Below are 20,292 nucleotides of genomic sequence, written 5' to 3' on the forward strand. Positions count from 1 at the left end.
CCCCATGTCGTCATGCTACACAGGTGTGGGCTCTAGAGCCTGGCCAGCCTCAGCCTCCACCTCAACCAGCTGTGCCCCAGACTCAGGCTATGATGAGCATCTTCGTTTCAGTTTCTTCATCTGAAATCCAGGGCTAGTAGGTCCTTCCTTGTTTTGAAAACAATGTGTCTGTCTTATTGGCCTCATGGCAGATGCTCTGCTATGGGTGCTGGGTTCTTACAGAATGATTTACCTTGCACACACATTCCACAGTGACTACAGAAAAGCCTAATAGCGTATTTGCCGGGTTTCATTTGCTACTAAATCACTCAGGGGTCACTCCACTTGAATTGGGCTGACCGGGCTGCACGAAATAACCACACAAGAGACACAAATACCTTTTTCTTTGGGGTCCCTGTGACGGTTCCTCAGACCTTATGGGTCTGCAGGAAGAGAGTGAGAGAGCACCCACTGACCCATTTTATTGAGGAGAAGCTATTCAAATGAGGCAAGGGGTCAGGTTTCAGAGGGCTGAGTCTATCTTCATGATGTCTGTTGTCAGCGGGTTGACTGACATCTAGGTAGGCCATACCCAAGGGCACAGTAAGAGAAAGGGACACACACAAGGCACTTCCATGGAAGATTCTATCCTAAACAGGGCAAGGGGTTATATTACAAAGGAACAGGTGAGCATAGCTCCACCCATGGGGCTATAGCAAGACACCCCCATGCACGAGATACCACCCATCGAACCCAAGAAGGGTGGGGAAAGTCTTGGAGAATGCTGCCTGACGCTTCATCACCCATCTGGGGAGTGTGACTCCGTCACAAGCAAGGTTGGTCTCCCACATGTGTTCATTGTGGATTTCCCACTAGTTTCTTGGATGATGGGCCACACAATCCTGGGTCACCAGGCCTCTGTTGTTCAAGTCCTCTCCTGTGTCAGACAGTGCCACATGCCAGACACCATGTATTGCTGCACCTTGTCCGTCCTCACACAGCTCTGCTGGGCAGTTACTCTAGAAATGTCATTTCCAGAGTCAGGAGAAATGCTGAATGCCTAGTGTGTGAGACGCTGTTCTCTGCCCTGAAGATGAAGAAACATAATGTAAGGACTGCCCAAGGCCCCACACCTGGTGTTTTCAGTCTACTTCCCTAGGAAACCCCTGGAGAGGAGTTTTGGGAGCCACTTCAGGCCCAGCACCTTGAGGCCTCTGGGCAGCAGCACTAGGGAGAAAGGACTGAGCTAGTGTGCTGCCACATGAGGTCATTGCCAGGCACACAGACACCTTGGGGCCAGAGTTGACCCTTCTGATGCAAGAGGTTGAGTCTACAGACACCACAGGCCTGTTGCTGATTGTTGGATAACTGTTCCCCACCTCTGTGGGAATGGCCTCAGGAGAGGGCTGTGCTGGACTGAGCCACTGGGGCAGGCTGCCCTGGCTGGAGGGGCTCTGGAGAGACCTGGGAGCCTGAGTTCTACAGCTAGAGAATGACAAAGCCATCTCCAACCCATGTCCAACTCCTATGCTGTACACTTTCCACTTCACGTACAAATTTATTTTTTTAAGAGGGGGTCTCAGCGGCTGCAGTAGTGCACACCTGTAACCCTAACTCTGGTGGCTGAGGCAGGAACAACGCAAGTTTGAGGCCAGCGTCAGCAACTTAGTGAGACCCTGTCTCAGTATAAAAAAATAGAGCTGTGGATGTAGCTCAGTGGTAAGGCACCTCTGGGCTCAATTCCAGTGCCAGAAACAAAGGAGGGGGTCTTACTGTGTCACCCAGGCTGATCTCAAATTCCTGGGTTCAAGCAATCCTGAGCAGTTGAAACTACAGAAAGAAGAGCGTCACTGCACCGGCTCTTCCCACTTTATAGCTTATCTCAGGTGACCCGTGGGGTGGGGTGGAGGCAGCCTTTGGGAGTCCCAGGAAGAGCAAGGGGTGTGAAGCCGGTGAGTGTGAGGCTGGGGTGAGCAGCACATAGAGGACCCGGAACGTCAAGCACTGCAGTTCCCATAGGAGCTGATGTGGCCCAGGGGAGTTGGTGAGTCCTGTTGCCATTTTAGCGGATAAAACAAGTGACATGTAAACGGTGAGAACTCAGGGAGTTCAGAAAGGTCCAAAAGTTGGCACCCCCAGTTCTTTTCCCAAAGGATACCCATGACTCAGTTTCTCATGTGCGACTTGTTAGAACGTGTCTTAAGCGCATCTGTGCTTATTACTTGATGTCATCCCAGTCCGACTTTTTTTGTTTTTGTTTTTTTTTGGTGGTACTGGGAATCAAACCCAAGGGTGCTCTACCACTGAGCCACATCCCCAGCCCTTTCAATTTTAAGACAGGATCTCACTAAGTGGCTGTGGGTGACCTTGAACTTGCAATGCTCCTGCCTCAGCCTCCCTAGTAGCTGGGACCTCAGAGGGGCACCACCTCGCCGGCTGTGTTGATGAGCCCTTCTCCACCCCAGTCCGGGGATCACAGGGTCTCACGGCGTCAGCACATACATTCATACCTGTTCTTTCGAGTGCTGCCTTCATGTCTACTGATGTCGGTCGGGTTATTTCCAGTTAGTAATTATTGCAAATAATGCTGCAGCGTACGTTGTCATGCATCTTAGAGTACTTTTGCCAGCATAGCCATTGGGTAAATTCCTAGCCACCAGATTGCTGAGTCATGGAACTTTTTAAAGAACACTGGTGGGAATGCAGAGGATGAATTGGCAGGACAACAGTACGGAGTCCAGCTGGAGGCCGGTGCGGTCCTTCCAAGCAGGCTAAGTCCCTTATGAACAAGGAGTGAAAGGGTGAAGTGAACTGGGGCCCCAGGCCAGTGGGATGGAGGCTGATGAGCACAGTCCTAAGAACCTGCAGCTTGAGGAGTGTCCTGGGTGGGGCTGGTGTTGCAGGGCAGCCAGAGGCTCATAGACATCCCAACGCCACAAACTGGGACGGCCCTGCCTGCCGTCCTGGGTGGTAAATTGGGCTTGGAGACCATTATACTCAGCGCAAAGTGATCTGCGCAGTGAGGCAGGAGTAGCAGCCGTTGTTATTCTCCCTGTGTAGATGGGGAAATGGGCCCAGAACCCACACGATGTAGTGTATGTTAGTTGGGTTTTCATTGCTGTGACCAAAATGCCCAGCAAGAACAACTTGGAGGAGAAGTTTATTTGGGCTCAGATTCAGAGGTTCAGTCCATGGTTGGCTAACTCCATTGCTCTGAGCCTGAGGTGAGCGGAATATCGTGGCAGAAGGGCACAGCAGGGGACAGCTGCTCCGCTCCTGGCAGATGGGAAACAGAGCAGGCAGGATACAACGCGAGCCACACAAGTACACTCTCAGGGACCCAGCTTCCTCCAACACCTCGCCTGCTTACAGTCACCACTCCACAGTAGTCCTTCCAAATTATTAACCCATCAAAGGGATTAATCCACTTATTAGGTTTAGCTCTTTAATCACCTCACCTCTGAACAGAGGGACACCTCATGTCCAAACACAACATAGTGGGAAGAGCTGGAAAGTCCATATGTGGTGACACCTGCTCCCATCACTCCAAGATGTACCCCTGAGGCCCACCTTCCTTAACCCACCACCTTGCTTTCCTGAGGGAATGCAGTTAAGGTCTGTCTGGATGAAAACCTGAGAACAAGGCGTCCAGCCAGCCAGCCTGCAACAAGAAGGAGCAGGAGCACTGTGGGGAGGGGGAGGGGAGGGGCGCAGGGTCACCTGGTACGGAAATCTCACTATAGGGACTTGTAAGCAACACACTTTTGGAACCAAAATGTTTCCCATTGTAAACTTGTACCTGAACACATTTCTCATTGTGTTATAGATTTAAGTGTCTGGTTGATTCATTGTTCATTTCCTAGATTTCAGGGCAAGAGAATTATAAATTTGGCCTAAAGGAAGCCATTCCCTTGAAACTCATATATCCACCTGCCCTCAGATCTCAACTCCTCCTTTACAAAATGGGGATAAAGCCTCTCCATTTCTGATTTTCCCCACCTTCAGATCAAAGGTTGCACTTGACCCAACAAGTCTTAAGTAGCCGGACTTGGAGTTTTCAGAAACCTCGTGAAAAGGGCTCATGTGGTGGCCTCCCTTTAGCCTGCTCTGTCTTCTCCCAACGCCAGCTCAGGATGGACCTGTAACTGGATCTTCAGGGCCCTGTCCCTCACTTGCTGCAGGCCCACAGCTGGAAAAGAGCTGGGCAGGGTCATCTCAGGCATTTTAGCATCTCCCTGTTTTCTCTCTGAGCAAATGAAAGTCCCAGGAAGCATGCATGTGACCTGAGTGTCTCAGATGGTGTGACTGCTGGAAGACCACTCTGGTGCAGGCACCCTCCTGATAGGTCTGGAAACCAGTCAATCCTAGCGCCTGCTCCTCATCTCAGGACAAATTCTCAGTCAGTACTCCTGAGTTTTCACTGAGCATCTAGTATGTGTCAGACTCCATGCAAGGCCTTGCGTACAGAGCAGTGAACCAGATGTCCCCGCGCTTGTGGCATTTACTTTCTAATGTGGAGAGAGACTGTGAGTGAAGAAATACATGACAGAGGGATAGGAAGAAAAGTGAAGCAGGTGTCAACGGTGGGTTCCCTGAAAATGGGCTGAGTGTGAGGAAGAGCCACAAGGGGCATTATTTTGGAGTGCTCTCCAGAGACACCTGCAAGGAGGTCCGGAGGGCACAACCAAGTGGAAGGAGAAGCCGAGGCCTCAGCTGATCTTGCAGAGAACTCTGGAACTAGGATAGCTCTTCAGGGCTGCCCCAAATTGAGGCAAGTTGGCAGGACCTTGAAGCACACCAGCAACTGGGCACTGGGCACTGGGCACTGCCTGGAGGAGGTGAAGCCCTTGAAGGAGGCAGTTCCCAGAAGGGGCACAGCTCTGAGCCATCGGCAGCTGGGAAGAGCATGCTGGCCCCTCCCCTGCAGGACAAGGGACGTTGCACTGGGTAACCAAGGTCGGGGTGAGGGCCTCTGTGAGCCACCGACATTCAGGTACTAATCTATAGGAAGGGAGCAGGCTGGGAAGGTAACTCAGACAGTGTTATGGCTCTGAGACATACATGGTTTTGGGACAGTGGAGGGACCAGAGAGGCCACCACTGGAGCTCAGCCTGCACCATGGGAACCCTTGTCCCCTTGCCTTACTACACCTACAGAGATACCGGCCCTCTGTTCTCTGTGTTATATGCAGAGCTGCCTCCAGGGTGGTCTTGGGCAAAAGGAAGAATTCATCTATGGGGACCTCTTTTAGAAGTGGCAGTTCACCCAAGCAGGGAGAGGCCTGTCTGAGGTCAGAGTGAGCTGGTTCTAATTCCAGTCCTGTCCCCAATTCCTGCTTTTCTTTCCCTCTGTCATTGACCTGGGATCCCAGGAACCAACACCCCACCCAACACATGCAACTCTCTCTCCTCCACTCCAGCTGGCTTACACACTTCCAGAGCTGGGGAACTCACTACCTCTCACTCTTGGACAGCTTTGGCTGCTAAGTGTTCTCACATCTCAGGAAGAATGCCCTCGCAGCATCAACTCCAGGACCCCAGCTCTGCATCCTCCCAGTCAGGAGACTTCCTTATAAGACTGGAGGCTGGGGATTATGTGACTTAGAATCAAATAACCCAGTGTCTACTTCCCGTTGACCTCCATCCCACTTCTCTATCCATGGCTTGCCTCAGCCACCTGATCCAGGCTACATCACATAAGCAGGGCCCAGGGGACCCATTTTTTAATGGGCCAAGAATGGCAGGTGGAGCAAAGCTAGCTCCTTTCCTGAACACTCCACCAGGTTATTGCCCCCTGATACCCTCTGTCCCATGCCAGACACCTCAGGCCACATCTCCCCATACCCAGTGCCTTCATCCAGGGGAGTGGGCTTGCAGCCCAAGGCAGGACCTCCATCCCTTGAAGTCCAAGTCCAGCCTGTCAACAACTTCAGAGCCCCACCCCCAACAGCTGCTACATCCCTTCACCTCCAACACACACAGACATATGACCCAGGGTTCTCCTCACTTCCAGCTAGGCTAATGATGGAACCTAAGAATAGGTCACTACTGAGGACCCAGCCCTGTAGGTCTGTAGGTCTCTACTACAGACCTCCTGGAGGCAGCTGGACCATTCAGATCATTTTAGAAGTACCTACTGTCTGCCAGGTGTTGTGCTCGGGATCTAGGGATGAGTATCTAAAGAATGAGAGAGACATGCTCTCTTCCCCCAGAAGACCCCAGTCTCTTTGGGTCTGTGGTAGCAGGTACCAATGAAGGCTCTTCCCACACCTGAGCACCGGCCCATGACAGTGTGCAATGCGGGGGGTGTGCCACTGAGCACCAGGGTGAGTACCCAGCAATCATTATTCCACAAACACTCACTAAGTACCTACCAGGAGCCAGGCCCTGTGCTGAGTGATTCCGAGGACAAATGACAGGCAGTCCCCGGCTTGGAGGAGGCAAGCACAGATAAACCATTACTGCACAGGGACCCTGGATCCAGAGAGCTGGCCAGCCCAGGAGGCTTCCTGGCAGAGGGGCCGTTTGAGTGAGGTTCTCCAGGGTAAGTTGAAGAGGTCCATGCAGGGAGGGCACGGTGAGGATGAAGGCCCCGAGTGGGCAAAACCTCTATGTAACTGGGGGATGACATGCAGAGGGCTGTGAAGGGCAGGAGAGCCTGTGGAGCTGTCCCTGCAGGGGCCAAAAGATAGGAAGTGTGCCAGGCTCCAAGGCCCTGGTGGGTGTCACATCAGGGCCTCCCACAGCCTGAGACATGTGCCCTGGCACCATTTTCCTTCACTTGGCCCTGGGGCACCTCACTCCTGCTCTCCTCCTCACGTCTCTGCCTCCTTAGCTGGTCCCTGTGGTTTTCCCAGATTTCCGATCATGGACACATGATACACCAGGGCCCAGGCTTGCTTCTCCATTCACTGCTCAGATAATCTCAGCCTGACTCCTACTACCAGTTTCATTCAGATGCCAATGGCTCCCGAGCGTCTCCCCGAGCCCTGCCCACCTGCCCTCTTCACTGGATGTTGTATCAGCACCTCAGTTTAACTCACCCAAACAGCTCTTCCTGCTGCCTGACCCCCTCTGCGAAGGGCACTGCCAGCCCTCCAGGTCTGCGCTACTGTTTCCCTAGCGCTAGAACCGTCTCTGCTTCAGGAAACGTGATGAATGGATGAAAGAAGAGCCTGCGCAGACTCAGAGCCACCAGAACTCCATGGCATCAGAAGGGCTGGGATGGAGGCAAGGAAGCCAGGCCTAGATACCAGCTGCCAGGACCGGGACTCCATCGCATTCTGGAAATGGACAGGAGGAAGCAACAGCAGAGGACAGAATGGACCCCCTTCCTTCAGCACCCTGCCGGCCCCACCCTCGATGTCTGTTTTTTTCTCCAACCCCAACACTAAGCCCCCAGTGCCTGTATCCAGTGAGCCCAGGGCTGCGCAGAGTAGGGTTCAGTGCCTCTAGTCCTTTATCCTTCCCTGCCCAGCTCCTACACCCCAGCCCTGGGGGAGCCCCAGCTCGGCAGACAGGTCTGGAGCCAGGCCTAAGCCCCACAAGGCCCAACTCCATTGATTCAGGGCCAGAACCTGCACCACCCAGGGGTGCTTTGGGCTCTATCTCCTGGAGTCTGTGGGATCTTGGGAGTTTCCTGCCCCCCCCCACACACACTTCAAGGACACCAGAGGCTGGGTGGGGTTCCTCAGGCTGACGGCCACAGCCCCAGTGGAAGTCCTGCTCTGGCTGTCCCCTCTGATTTGCCTCTGGGCTGCTTTTCTGGCATGAAGGCTGGTGGTGCTGCTGTTTTGGGGGAGGGGTATCCAGCAGGGAGAGGGAAGGAATGCATTGTGGGCCTCCAGCCTGGCCAGTCTGACTGCCCACTAGAATTGGGTGCCTGTGGGTAGCGAGAGCTAGCAGGAAGGCAGTGGCTGTGCCAACCAGAGCCTCAGTCCTGGCTCATTTCCTGCCCTTCCCATGATGAGCTGGAGCCTCCTGGGGGGGTCGGATCAGCTCCTCACTGCCTTCCTTCAGGATCCTCAGTGGCTCGGTGCAAAGCTCTGGCCTGGGCTGGGCAGGGCAGGGCAGTGAAGCACTGGTGAACAAGGACCAGTCCTTTCTTCGAGGACTGGGCCCTGAGGTAGCCACCCTGAACTGACCCTCACAGGGTGGTTTGTGTTATGACATGGACTATGGGGACTGCTTGGGGAGGGGGCAGGCCGTGAGATGGTGGGAAGTGTGTTGTCATCTCCCTCCCCCAGGCAGAGGTGGGCGGTGGGTTCTTGTCTCCTTAGTGCCCCCACCATGGCGCCTGTCTGCAGAACACTGCTCCAGGGTACACAGGTGGCAGCAAAACCCTGTTCAGGCCAGTCACAGCCCAAATCTCATGTGTCCACAGGAAAGTCTCTCTCCCCAACAGCAGCAAGGTGTCTGCCGAGGAAAAGCCGGGGAAACCTTGTTTCAAGGTGAGGAGGCAAGGGCCAAATGGAATCGTCTAGGTCCCCCCCGCTTTTCCCCATCCCACCATTTGGAGCCTCCCCAGTACAACCGTGGCCAACACATCCTGCTCCTATTACCCAGGAGGCACTGTTGTGCTTTTTGTAGGCACTTTTTGTTTACAATGTTGACTACTCTCACAACCCTGTTAGGAAGGTAAACCATTATCCCCATTTTATGACACCGGGCACAGAGGCCTGCCTATGGTCACACAGCGAGTAGTGCAAAGACAAGATTTGTGCCTGGCTATTTGCAGTGTGGTCCCATGAGATCCCAGTAAATGTGGACTCAGCCTACGCTTTGCTTGGGCACCGCCTCCCCTGCCACCGCGCTGCAGGCCTGGGTAGAAGCCCCCAGAGCTCCAGCTTTCTCAAATCAGCGTCCCCTGCTGCCTGCTGCTCTCCCCCCAGCCCTCGGCATGTCTTAACTACGTAATGGCTGGCCCCACATCCCGTTCAGATCGATCTGGTAAGTCCTCTAAAATTCTGGACAGTTTATGCTATTTATGCTACTCTAAAAATCCTTCAAGGTCTCCTTATCGCCTTGGAGGGTTAAAAAAAAAAAAAAGTCAACCTCTCAGTAGCCCTACACCTAAGGATCCCCAGGTCAACTCTGCAGTCCTGAACACATGAGGCCTGGGAGCCTTTGGCAGAGCAAGGTCGGCTACTGGAGGGGAGAAGGCAGGTGTGGCTGCAGTCACAGGGCCCTCCTGGCTGCTGACCTACAGACATACAGGGATAAGGGCCTTTCTCTACCTTCAGAAGCAGGAAGACATTATAGTGACCTGCAGTGTCTGCAGCAGGAGGCCCTGACGCTAGCTCTCCACAGTTCCCCAGATATTTGAAGGGAGATGCTTTTCTCCCAGGCTTCTTTCCCAAAGGCCACTGCAACTCTCCTCAAAAACCCAGAACAGAGCCGCAGAGCCGCATGTGATGGTGCATGCCCATAATCCCAGCAACGTGGGAGGCTGAGGCAGGAGGATCACAAGTTCAAAGCCAGCCTCAGCAATTTAATAAGGCCCTATGCAACTTAGTGAGACCCTGTCTCAAAACAAACAAAAAACAATAACAAAGAAGGGATGGGGATGTGGCTCAGGGGTTAAGTATCCTTGGGTTCCATCCTCACTGCAAAAAACCCCCCAAAAACAAAAATGCAGAACAAAGTTGCCACTGAAAGAGAAGGTAGAGGCCTTCGACACAAAACAATTATGTTCCGGAACAAAAACTCTGCGCCCAAGGAGTCACCTTGCATTTTGTAATCAGTGTAATAAACTCCAACCCACGTTCCCCCAAACATGTCAGGAAGGGCTGCTGCGGAAAAAAGATGTCCCTTTAATAAAACGTTATCAACATATATCGTACACAAACTACAATGTATCATAATTACTTTTTTTTTTTTCCTCTCGTAATTCAGAACCAGACTACAAGGTAAGAAAAAACACAGCAACAGCTACAATGTTCCCAATAATCCGCACAAGGTCTTTTTTCAGGCAGATGGTATCTCACATAATATGATATACATGGATCAGAAAGGGGGGTAATAAAACAAAGACCAGCTACGGGGGAGGGAGGGGGCAGGAGAAGGGAGTGTAAATGTACAAAGAATTGGGTGTCTTCCAGGGCAAGACACAAAGGTTTCCATGGGGGTGAGGTGAGGGAGGCCATGAGTCACCCCTCCTAGGAGGGGACAGGCTCCACATCGGGTTTGTCGGTTTTTGAAAATAAAAACAGGACCGGAAACAGCGCGTCTGTTTGGTTGTTGGTTCTCCCCCCACCCCCCAGCAATGCCAAAGTCTTTCCATCCAGTTCCAAGCACATACAGAGCAATTCTGGTCAATATTCCATCTTTGAAAACGAAGGATGAATAGAGAAAAAGAAAACCAAAACTCCAGCCACCCTGCCCGTGCACGGGACATGGGACGAGGACGTGAGGATCTCGGGCGGAACACGAGGTCAGTTTCCACGCCCCAGGTCATAGCCATCCTGGCAGCGGTGGCCTCCCCTACGCTGCTGCAGGCCGCCACCCAGTGGGCAGGACTCTCGCTGGGAGGACGGGTGGGGGCTGAGGAGGGGCTGGAGAGGTCCAGGAGAGGAAGCAGTCCTGGGAACACAGTGCAGGCGCCGGGTCACAGCGACGGTCTCGGCCATGGGGAATCCTGGAAGGGGGTCGGATGGTCTGGCCCCTCTGGCCACGCGATGGGTGGGTTTGGGGGTCTAGGAGTGCTGCTGTTGCCAACCATGCCCAAAACAAAGCAGGTCCCCCCCTCCCCAAACAAACCCCCAGTGGTAAAGGGTGACTTCTTTTCTTCTTTCCAAAAACGGCTTTTTGAAAGAAACCACCGATTGTAAACTGTCCAGTTTATTATTATTATTTTTAGATGGCTACAGAGACAGTGTGACATGTCACACCTAGACTAGCTTTCCTGGTAAAAGGGCTTGGGGACAGACAGACTGCAGGGCTTGTGGTTTTTTCTTTTTCTTGTTTTTTTTTTTTAAACTTTTTTTCATTTTCATTTTTTTTAAGAAGAAAGCAAAGAGGTTGATTGGGGTGGGGCTGGGGGCTTGCTAGAAGCTTCCATTAAAAAAAAAAAAAGCCCCCAACCCCTGAAAACAAATTTTAAAAAATCCCAGCAATGATGAAATCTCAAACAAACAAACAAAAACAAAAGACAAAAAAAAAAAAAAAAAAAAAGTGTCATGTACAGAAAAGGTCCTTTTGGGAAGTAGCAAGGAGTAGAATTTTTCTGGTCACTGATTTGAAATATATTTTTACTTTTGAGTTTTGTCCTTCATGTTTTATGGAATAAAAAGTTCGGCCTTTTTATTGCATGAAACTAAAAATGGGAAAAGGTGGGGGTAGGTTTATGGGGAGCGGGGAGACCCCCGCCAGCTCCTGGTAACGACACCTCACTTCTTCTTGCATAATGTCTGGCATCTTCCTGCCTGCAATGCCGGCTCTCTCAGCGTCTTGGAGAAGGGGGGGGATCACACACTCATCGTCATGCTTGGAGAATACTGCAAGGGCAGAGCAGAGGGGACGCTGTCAGGGCTGAGGTACGGGGAGGTGGTGGACAACACCAGGAGACCATAGCTGTGGAGGTTGGGTGGCTCAGAGCTGAACAGGGCCAGGCCAGGGGCGACAGGGCTGGGAGCTAGCAGAGCCAGGTGAGGGCAAGGAAGTGGAGCTGAGGGCCACCTCTCGGACCAGCCGGCATCTCTGTGAGGGCAGCCTTCCTGTTCCTTCCCCTCTGTGAATCGCCCCGTTTTGGAAATTGGGACTGCTGGGAATTTAGAGAGCCAGAGCTCTGTGAGGGTGCCCTGGGGTGGGGGCCAGTCTGGGCTTCTCAAAAGTTGCTTTCTTCAAATGGAAGCGTAGACGGACGTCCACTAGGGAGAGTGGAAGGCTGGCCCTGACGGCTGCAAGAACCCTCTCCCGGGGGCAGTGCTGCCTCTCGATCTGTGCCCAGGGCTTTCTCAGCTGAATCAGCTGATCAGTGCCACAGGTGTCCAGCCTGCATATGGCCTGTACAGACCCCACAGCTAGCTAGAGAGTTCCCAGGCATAGGGTCAAGAGAAGGGCCCTGGGGTTAGAGGAGTGGAGCTTACATTGTCATTCTGGAAGGAGTGGAGGAAGTTCCCTCCCAGCTCGCCATCGTCTCGCGGGGTGCCTGGAGGGTTGCTAATGCCACTTATGTTGTTAGGAGAATTCTGTGGAGAGAGGAGAGGAGGTGAGCCTATCCCCAACAACCTGCCCTCAGGGATGGGTACCATCAGGGAGGACACAATGAACGCACACTCACTTTTGGAAGTCCATCTATGTCGCCTGACCCTGGAAGGAAAAAAGAATGCAATTCAGTTTCCTGCTCACATGGTGGTGGGGGAGGGGGCTCCACTACCTGAGACCTCCCTCCCTGAGCTCTGAAGCCCATCCACCCCAACCCCAAGCTACTTTCATGCAGAGAATTTTCTGGGTCCCCAGACATGGCCTAGGCTGTGTACCAGGCCAAGCTGAGCCAGCTGAGGAAAAGGGTAAGCTGTCCAGGGAAGGGAGGGCAGGCCAGGGAGCGGGTGCCAGCTTACCTAAGGATCCATTCATGTGGTGTGGCTCCATCCCGCCCATGCCTCCCATCGGGCCATCTGAGCCAGGACCCATGGGGAACTGAAGGAGAAGCACAGACAACAGTTCAGTGGGCCTAGGGCCCTCTGCTCCCCTCAGGGGGCCCTGTGACCAGCCAGTTGGTCAACAAAGTTAGCCAACAACTCCAAAGGCCCATAGCTGCACAGGCTCCTGCCTTGGGGAACCTCTATTCTGGTGGGCTCTCCTTGTTGCCATGTACCAGGTAAGGGAATGAACCCAGAGAGGGAAAAGAGACCTGCTTATGGCTACACAGAGCCAGCAATCACGGGCTCCTGGGTCCCATCATAGGGACTATTCTATCCCTGGGGTATAGTGCCAGCCTTACCAGTCACAGCTGCACCTAGAAGACTGACCACATCGGCCCAAGAATCAAAACTATTTGTGCTTTTCATATGTAGTCTACAGATTAAAACAAACAAACAAAAAAAAACACTGAAGTAGAGCACAGGAAGTGCTTTGCCTGGGGTCTCCAAGGCCAGAGGTTAAGAATGGAGCCTGGCAGCCTGCCCCTGGGCTGTCACATAAGCCTTCTCCAAGCCCCTGCTCAGATGTGGGCTCCTCAGGCAGCGGAGGAGACTGGTCTGCTGAGTGGCTACACAGGAAGCAGGGCACATGTGAGGCTTCCACACAGCTGATGGTGCAGGCAGATCCAGCATCAGAGGGAATCACTTTGACCCCATCCTTAGGGTAGTCTGGAACCACCAAAACCATCTCAGAAAGAAGGCAAAGTCCAGGGAGGTCACACCCATGGCCACAATTCACAAGTCTGGGGAGGGATGGCTGAGCCCAGTCTGGAGGGCCAAGGTCCCGTGAGGCAGACTGGATGTCGGGTAGAAGAGGTGGACGTGTGGAAGAGGGCTGCTGGACCTGGCCTGAGCAAGTGCTGAGGACGCAAAGCTGAGTCACACCTGCACCTTGGCTGGGAGGAGGAGCCCACAGGGCAGAGGGCAGAGTTCCAAAGACAGCTGCAGATACAGTGCAGTTACAGACAAAGGCAGTGACACGAGAACAGGCTGTGTGGGGGACACAGAAATAATGAAAAGGTAGAAATTTGGGCAAGAGAGCAGGCATAGAAGCTGCTGTAGGGGTCCTGTGTGAGCGAAAGTCCACGTAGAGGATAGCAGGGCGGAGTGCCAGAGCAGAGCCGGTGGGAGAACGGCCCACTCACTGCGGGTGGGCCGAGCCACTCTTCCTGGGCCACACAGTCCCTGCCTTTAACCCGGCTCCTGCGCATATTTTGCCTTCTGACAAAAAACTCATCCTGATCAGCAAAACTGATAGGAGGATGAGGGCAACCGACTTTCAGGAAGCTAACCAGGGCAAACACTGCCCCCCAAAACATGCTAACAATGTGTCCTCATTCATACGTGGTCTTACTTTAATGTAAATATACAAAAATTAGGTTTTGACTTGAAAATTTATGTCACTGTGTATTTTTCGTGTATTACTTAACAGCTTCACTGAGATATTCAGATGCATACAACTGACCCATTTAAAGAGGACAGTTCAGTGGTTTTTATTCTGTTCACAGGGTTATGCAACTATCACAACCAACTTTACCACCTTTCTTTCACCCAGAAAGAAATTCTATACCTATTAGCAGTCACTCCTTGGTCCTTTCTGGTCCCCAGCCTTGGGCAACCATTTATTTATTTTGTCTCTATTCTGGATGCTGTATACAGATTGTTATGACCTTTCATGGCCGATTTTTTTTTTTTGACTTATCATGTTTTCATGATTCATCCGTGTTGCTGCGTGAACCAGTACTTTATTCCATCTTACGGAAAATAAATGTCCATTGTATGCCTATGCCACATTTTACCTATCCATTCACCAGCTGATGGTTCATTCAGGCTGTTTCTACTTTTGGCTACTAACACTAGTGCTACTACATTTATCTCTGTGAAAATTATCATGTGGATACATGTTTTCACCTCTTAGATACACAGGAGTAGGACTGCTGGCTCAGGTAACTACAGGTAACTATGTCTAAGTGTTCTAGGGACAGTCAGACTACTCCTCAGCGGCCACACCACTCGACATTCCCACCAGCAGCAGTGCAGGAGATCTTCAGATCCTCCCAAGCACCAGTCTCTACCTTTTTAACTACAGAGACCCTCGTGGGTCTGAAGAGTAACTTGTGTCTTAACTCGCATTTCCTAATGACTAATGATGTTAGGATCTTTTCCTGTGCTTATGGCTACTTGTACTTCTCTGAAGAAAATGTCTATTTACATCTTTGTCCCATTTTTAATTCAGTTGTCTTTTTATTATTGAGCTGCAAGAGTTCTTCATATAAATTTCATTCAAGTCTCTTATAGATGTACGAGCTGCAAATTCTCTATCCTGGGAGTTGTCTAAAACTTTTCTTTTTCTTTTGAAACAGGGTTTCACCATGTTTCCAGGATAGCTTCAAACTCCTGTGCTCAAGTGATCCTGCTTCAGCTTCCGGAGTAACTGGTACTACAGGCATGTGCCACAGTGTCCCATTTAACTTTCTTGATGGTTTCCTTTGAAGAAAAAACAAAACAAAAAAACCCCAAAAACCAAAAACAACAACAACAAAAGAACCTGAATTTATCCATTTGTTTTTGTCTTATTGCTTGTGCTTTAGTGTTGTATCCAAGAAGGCTTTACTTCACTCAGGTCACTGGATTTACTCCTGTATTTTCTTCTAAATGTTTTAGCTCACTGATATTCAGTATGTGATCAACTCTGAGCTTATTTTTGTGCACATGTGTAAGGAAATAATCCAGCCTCACTGGTCTTCATCTTCAGTTCTCCCATTTATTTATTCTGCACTATTTGCTTTTCTATTACATAAATGCTACCAACACAGAACAATAAGACTAGTTAACAGTAGCCATCAGCGCAGAGAACTGGTTCACCAATGAGAAATGTGAGAAGCATAACATTTTTGTTTCTGTCCTCAGACACAGTCAATAATGTAACTGCTCCTTCTGGCCCTTGACAGGGTAGGGCGTTTTTGCTCTGCTTCCTTTCCCAGCGTTTCTTGTCTGAAAGTTAGGATTTTTGTTGTTGTTTGCAGTACTGTGGGTTGAACCAAGTGGCACTTTACCACTGAGCTATATCCCCAGCCCTATTTATTTACTTTTTAGAAATTTGAGACAGTGACTCGCTAAATTGCTGATGTTGGCCTTAAACTCAAATTTCCCCCACCTCAGCCGCAGTGTTGCGGGGTTGCAGGTGTGCGCCATCGTGCCCAGCATGTTCTTCTTTTCTTCCCTTTTTTATGGGTACCAGGGATTGAACCCAGGGGCGCTTAACCACTGAGCCACGGCCCCAGTCCTCTATATTTTTTATGTTGAGACAGGATCTCACTAATTTGCTTAGGGCCTCAGTAAGTTCCTGAGGCTGGTCTTGAACTTGTGATTCTCCTGCCTCAGCCTCCAAAGTTGTTGGGATTACAGGCATGGGCCACCGTGTTGTGTTTTTTTTTAATGTAGTGGTAAAACTGAATATAGTAAGACAAAATTCACTGGCTTTGCCATTGTGCTCTTATCAAGACCATGTTACACTGATCCCGTATCAGTCCAGCACGACACTGAACTATCTCCTCCACAAACTCACTCACATACCAAGCACTTATGACTTCACTATTAGCACAGGTCTGTGGACTTGTAGGAGCAACCTCTAGCTCCTCAAGATGAACACCACTTCGTGTCTGCAGGCTGGCTTTGGATCAGCTGCTAATTCAGAAGATGGGCTATCCCCAGCGGCAATGTCCAGCATTTGCAAACACCATGAAGCACACATGAGGTGGACGTCATTGTGAATGAAAGCTCTTTTTCTGAGGAAAAAAGGTCTCTGAAGCCGAGAGGTGATTTGAACTTGTAAGATACAAGTTGTATTTCAAGTAAGTTTTAATAAGCTGAAAAAGTCCTGTTTAACTTGGTTGCTCTTTCTCGTGACACTTTTTGACTGTTCTCAAGCAGCTCATTTTTGAAAAAATGAGTCATTGTTTCTGTGGCATGAGGTTTTGCTGCAACCTCCACATGACACGAAACAATCCAGGTATGCTTGGCTCAGACCCCTGGGTTCCTCATGGCCTCTTTTTGAGATGATCGCATGGTCCTGGAGGAACAGCGCACCCCTCTCTTGGTGCAATTCCTGTTTCCATTTTCAACTCAATGGATTTCCACATTAGAGATGCACATCCTTCTCGTTTCGTGGCTTAAAAATTGAGTTTTGGGCAATGCCCTTTCTATGGCCGTGAACAGTTACTGTCACCTTGTGGGCATGTGTTTGAGGCATTTTCCGTTTCTACAAGTTGAACATCTGCATGCTTTGAAGAAATTAAAAAGTGACCAAGAGCTTTCATTATGAAAGCCCGTATCCCCGGTGGGCAAAGCATACCCCTCTGCGGCAGTGGTGGGGGCCAGGTGTGCAGGACGGTCTCCAGGTAAGATATTCACTTCTTTGGTGAAAAGCTTATAGACGGAATAAAATTTGCCAACATTAATTGTGTATTCTTTGCTGAATATGCAGACAAAGAAGCCAAGTCTAGTTTGTATATGGACAAGAGAACAATAATCTTCTTTTTTCTGCATATTCATTAAAATCAAGTCATTTTAAAACTCTAGTTTTCAAATTAACACATGTAAGAACTAGCAGGAACTTGGGGTTTTTTGTTTGTTTTTAGAGCTGGGGACCAAACTCAGGGCCTGGAGTGCTAGCGAGTGCTCACCACTGGGCCACATGCCCACTCAGTCAGGAAGTGATTTTTGTTGCTATGATTTAAGGAATCACTTGATACGCTGCAAAGAGCCGCAGCTGTTAGTAAGCCCAGACAGAATCAGCTCCACTCAAGGGGCCAGTGCTCTGTTGTCAAAATTCCCCCTCCCTGTTGTTCACAGATATAACTTTTAGTTGCAACCTCTGAATCAGGAACCGTAACCTCCTTGGTTCACAGTGCAATCAAGGGAATGAGATGATAATGGTGTTCATTCCAGGGTATGCCCAAGCTAATTCAGCAACCGCTATTTTTGACTATGTATTGGTGTCTCTTTGGAGGATAAAAGAAACTTTTGATTTAGAAGGATGTGCCTTCATCCCACACCGGGGGGATCCAGCCTCCACTGTGCTTCCACATCCCTCTCCCTGCCACGCCCAAGCCCAAATTCTTTTCTGTACATTGTGCAGTGGGTCCCATTTGCATTCCTCACACCTGATCCAGCTGTGTGAACTTTGACCTATTATTAAAAAAACATAGTCATCCAGCTGTCCTTAGTGCTGTCTGGGTCACGCTGCTGCTGGCATTGTCACCGTGCTCACTTCAATGATCTCTTAGAAACATGGTCACAACATTCACAATGGCAAATGAAACCAGCACCGTAGACACAGAGCACAGGAGCAAACCTGCAGCAGCCAGAGGCACTCTCTGTGAGGCCCATGACGGTGGCACCCTGCAGCCACAGCCCAACAAGTCATGACTGCCAGCATCCATGGTCAGGAGAAACACAGGACAGTGACCCTGGTTCTATGCCATGTCCACCTAACTTTAAAAACAGCACTCTATCTTGTCTCCTGGCCTCTGGAGAGTTCCGTACTCTCCCACTCTCTCCAGTGTTCTGCATCCAATGCCAAAACCCAGGACTTTTCATGCCCTGGGGTTTCTCGGGTGCAGAGCTCTTAGTGCTAAAATTTGTATGACTGGTCACTCTAGAGAGGAGGTGGCAGTGAAGCTGGGATAGTGGAAGGTGCTGGCTGCCCAGGAGAGAAGGGAGACCAGTCACTCTGGGCAAAGGGGGCCAGCCAAAAAGCCTGACCTAGAGGGCTGCAGCAGAGATTAAACACGTGACATATCCAGGGCTGGGGTGGGGCTTGGTCGAAGAGCACGCACTTGTGCCCTCAGAGCTCCATCCACTCGGCCAGGTGAAGATAAATGTGACCCAAGCCCACTGGCAGGCAGTGCAGGCCCCAGGTTGCTCTCCAGACAGGAGAGTCCTAGTCAGTGGGCTAGGAACACAGGAGGGAGGCTGTGAGATGGAATCAGAACAGGTAGGATCAGAGCTGTGCCATCGTTCAAAGGTGGAAACTTTAAGGAAGGAGGAAGGGAGTGGCTTCCAGGAGCACAGCCTGAGCCAAGGTGAAGGAACTGCAGGCCCAGGGATCAGAGCTCAGGGGAGGAAGGTCAGGCAGACAGGACCCCACACAAGCCACAGGCTCCTGCAGGGTCTCGATCCTTGACTCCACAGCTAAGGACAGAGGCCTGACAGCAGGGGGGATTGTCCAGATGGCTCTGCCAGTCAGCAGAGCAGGGACCTGATCAGACCCCTGTAGCCTCGTGCTTTTCCTTGCCGGCACCCCACACAGCTCTGGTCCTCCAAGAGGGTCTGGTGCCCCGACACTGACCAGAGGTAGAAACTGCCCCGCCCCTTCTCTCCCACCCTTGCCAGCTAGAATGGGAGCTGAGTGCCCAGGAGTTAATCACTTTTCTGACAGTTTATTTTATTCATCTTCGGTAACAAATGGCTGAAATCAATTAAACTGGCTTTCCCCTCAGCTGATGAAGTTAATTATGATTTGTTATGGTATCTGATATGTAAATTATTAGAAAGCAGACTTACGTTGGACCGGCTGCCTCCAGGCGGCACCGGATTAATCATTGTGTAGATGTTGTCACTGGAATTTGTTGAATCTGTAGAACAGTGGAAACCCACAAGTCGAGGTGATTAATTCATTTCTTAATTAAAACAAACTCATGGCACTTGAACTCATTCTTTTGTATTTTATCACCTAAAATTTCCTCTAAGTACCACCATTTTCTGGCTAATTTGTATTTAATGAAGATTCACAAAGTTTTTAATCACAGAAAATTCAACTGTGAAAACCACTCAACCACAAAACCAAGAATTTCAGAATGTCTGGACAGTAGCATGGACATGGCATTTGAGTTACAGTCTCCACCCTAATCTCCCCACTGCCCGGGACAAGGTGGGGACGCCAGCAAGGTAACCCCTGTGTCCCCCAACCCTGCCCAGCGGCTTCAATTCAAATCAGGGAAAGGGAGACATTGCAAATTACCCAGGGGCCGCCCTCCAGAGCCAAGGGCGCAGGCGGGAGGGAGAGGCGGGGATGGGGCTGGAGACACATGAACACACGGAGTGGGTTAACGTGACCCAGCGGAATGTAGGTCACGCAGCTCATCAAGATGCAGCAGCGGAGGAGGGAGCAGAGCGGAGCAGGCCGCCACCAGCGCCACCCCTGCAGCTGAGCAGCTTCCCTGTTTGGGAAGCTAAGGAGCAGGTGGGGGAGGGTCGCCTCAGTCCCCCCACTTAGCCACAAACGTCTCCTTAGAAAATTAACTAATGTATTTCTACAGGAGTGGGCATCATTTCTCGGGCACATGTCCTCATCACCTTTCTCACTTTTTGTTTTGTGGCAGGTAGGGACTGTGTTGGTGGCTGGTATTCTATTCTTAGCTGAGAAAAAGCTGTGACACTTGTGTGTATGCATGTGTGCACTTATCCATGTGTGTGCAAGCATGCCCTCTTCTGATTAAAGCAAAACAGAGAAGAAATTTCCTACACAGAGGACCAGAAACCTAGAGCTCTGGAAACTCTGGAGGGGTCATGCTCAGTACCCTGGTCCTGAGGATGCCAGAGTGCTAAAACCCCTTTTCTTCATTTTTTTCTTTTCTTTTTTTAATTTTTAATTTTTTTTAAGTTGTAGA

The 20,292-nt window shown here is 50.7% G+C and overlaps 1 protein-coding gene across 6 annotated transcripts in view; it reads right to left on the reverse strand.

The window, feature by feature from the left end:
- Positions 1-9,770: 9,770 nt before the first annotated feature.
- The window catches only part of Ssbp3 (single stranded DNA binding protein 3), a 157,765-nt gene continuing 147,243 nt past the window's right edge, over positions 9,771-20,292 (reverse strand). For all 6 annotated transcript variants that reach the window (XM_071617867.1, XM_071617870.1, XM_027944897.2 and 3 more), the window contains 5 exons: positions 19,187-19,257; positions 12,539-12,617; positions 12,259-12,287; positions 12,065-12,166; positions 9,771-11,473 (listed from right to left, as the gene is read on the reverse strand). In XM_071617867.1, the coding sequence (XP_071473968.1) occupies positions 11,444-11,473; positions 12,065-12,166; positions 12,259-12,287; positions 12,539-12,617; positions 19,187-19,257 (311 nt within the window). In that variant the 3' untranslated portion in view covers positions 9,771-11,443. The remainder of the gene's footprint in view (positions 11,474-12,064; positions 12,167-12,258; positions 12,288-12,538; positions 12,618-19,186; positions 19,258-20,292) is intronic.

The sequence above is a fragment of the Marmota flaviventris genome, chromosome 10 (assembly GCF_047511675.1).
Source record: "Marmota flaviventris isolate mMarFla1 chromosome 10, mMarFla1.hap1, whole genome shotgun sequence".
NCBI lineage: Eukaryota > Metazoa > Chordata > Mammalia > Rodentia > Sciuridae > Marmota > Marmota flaviventris.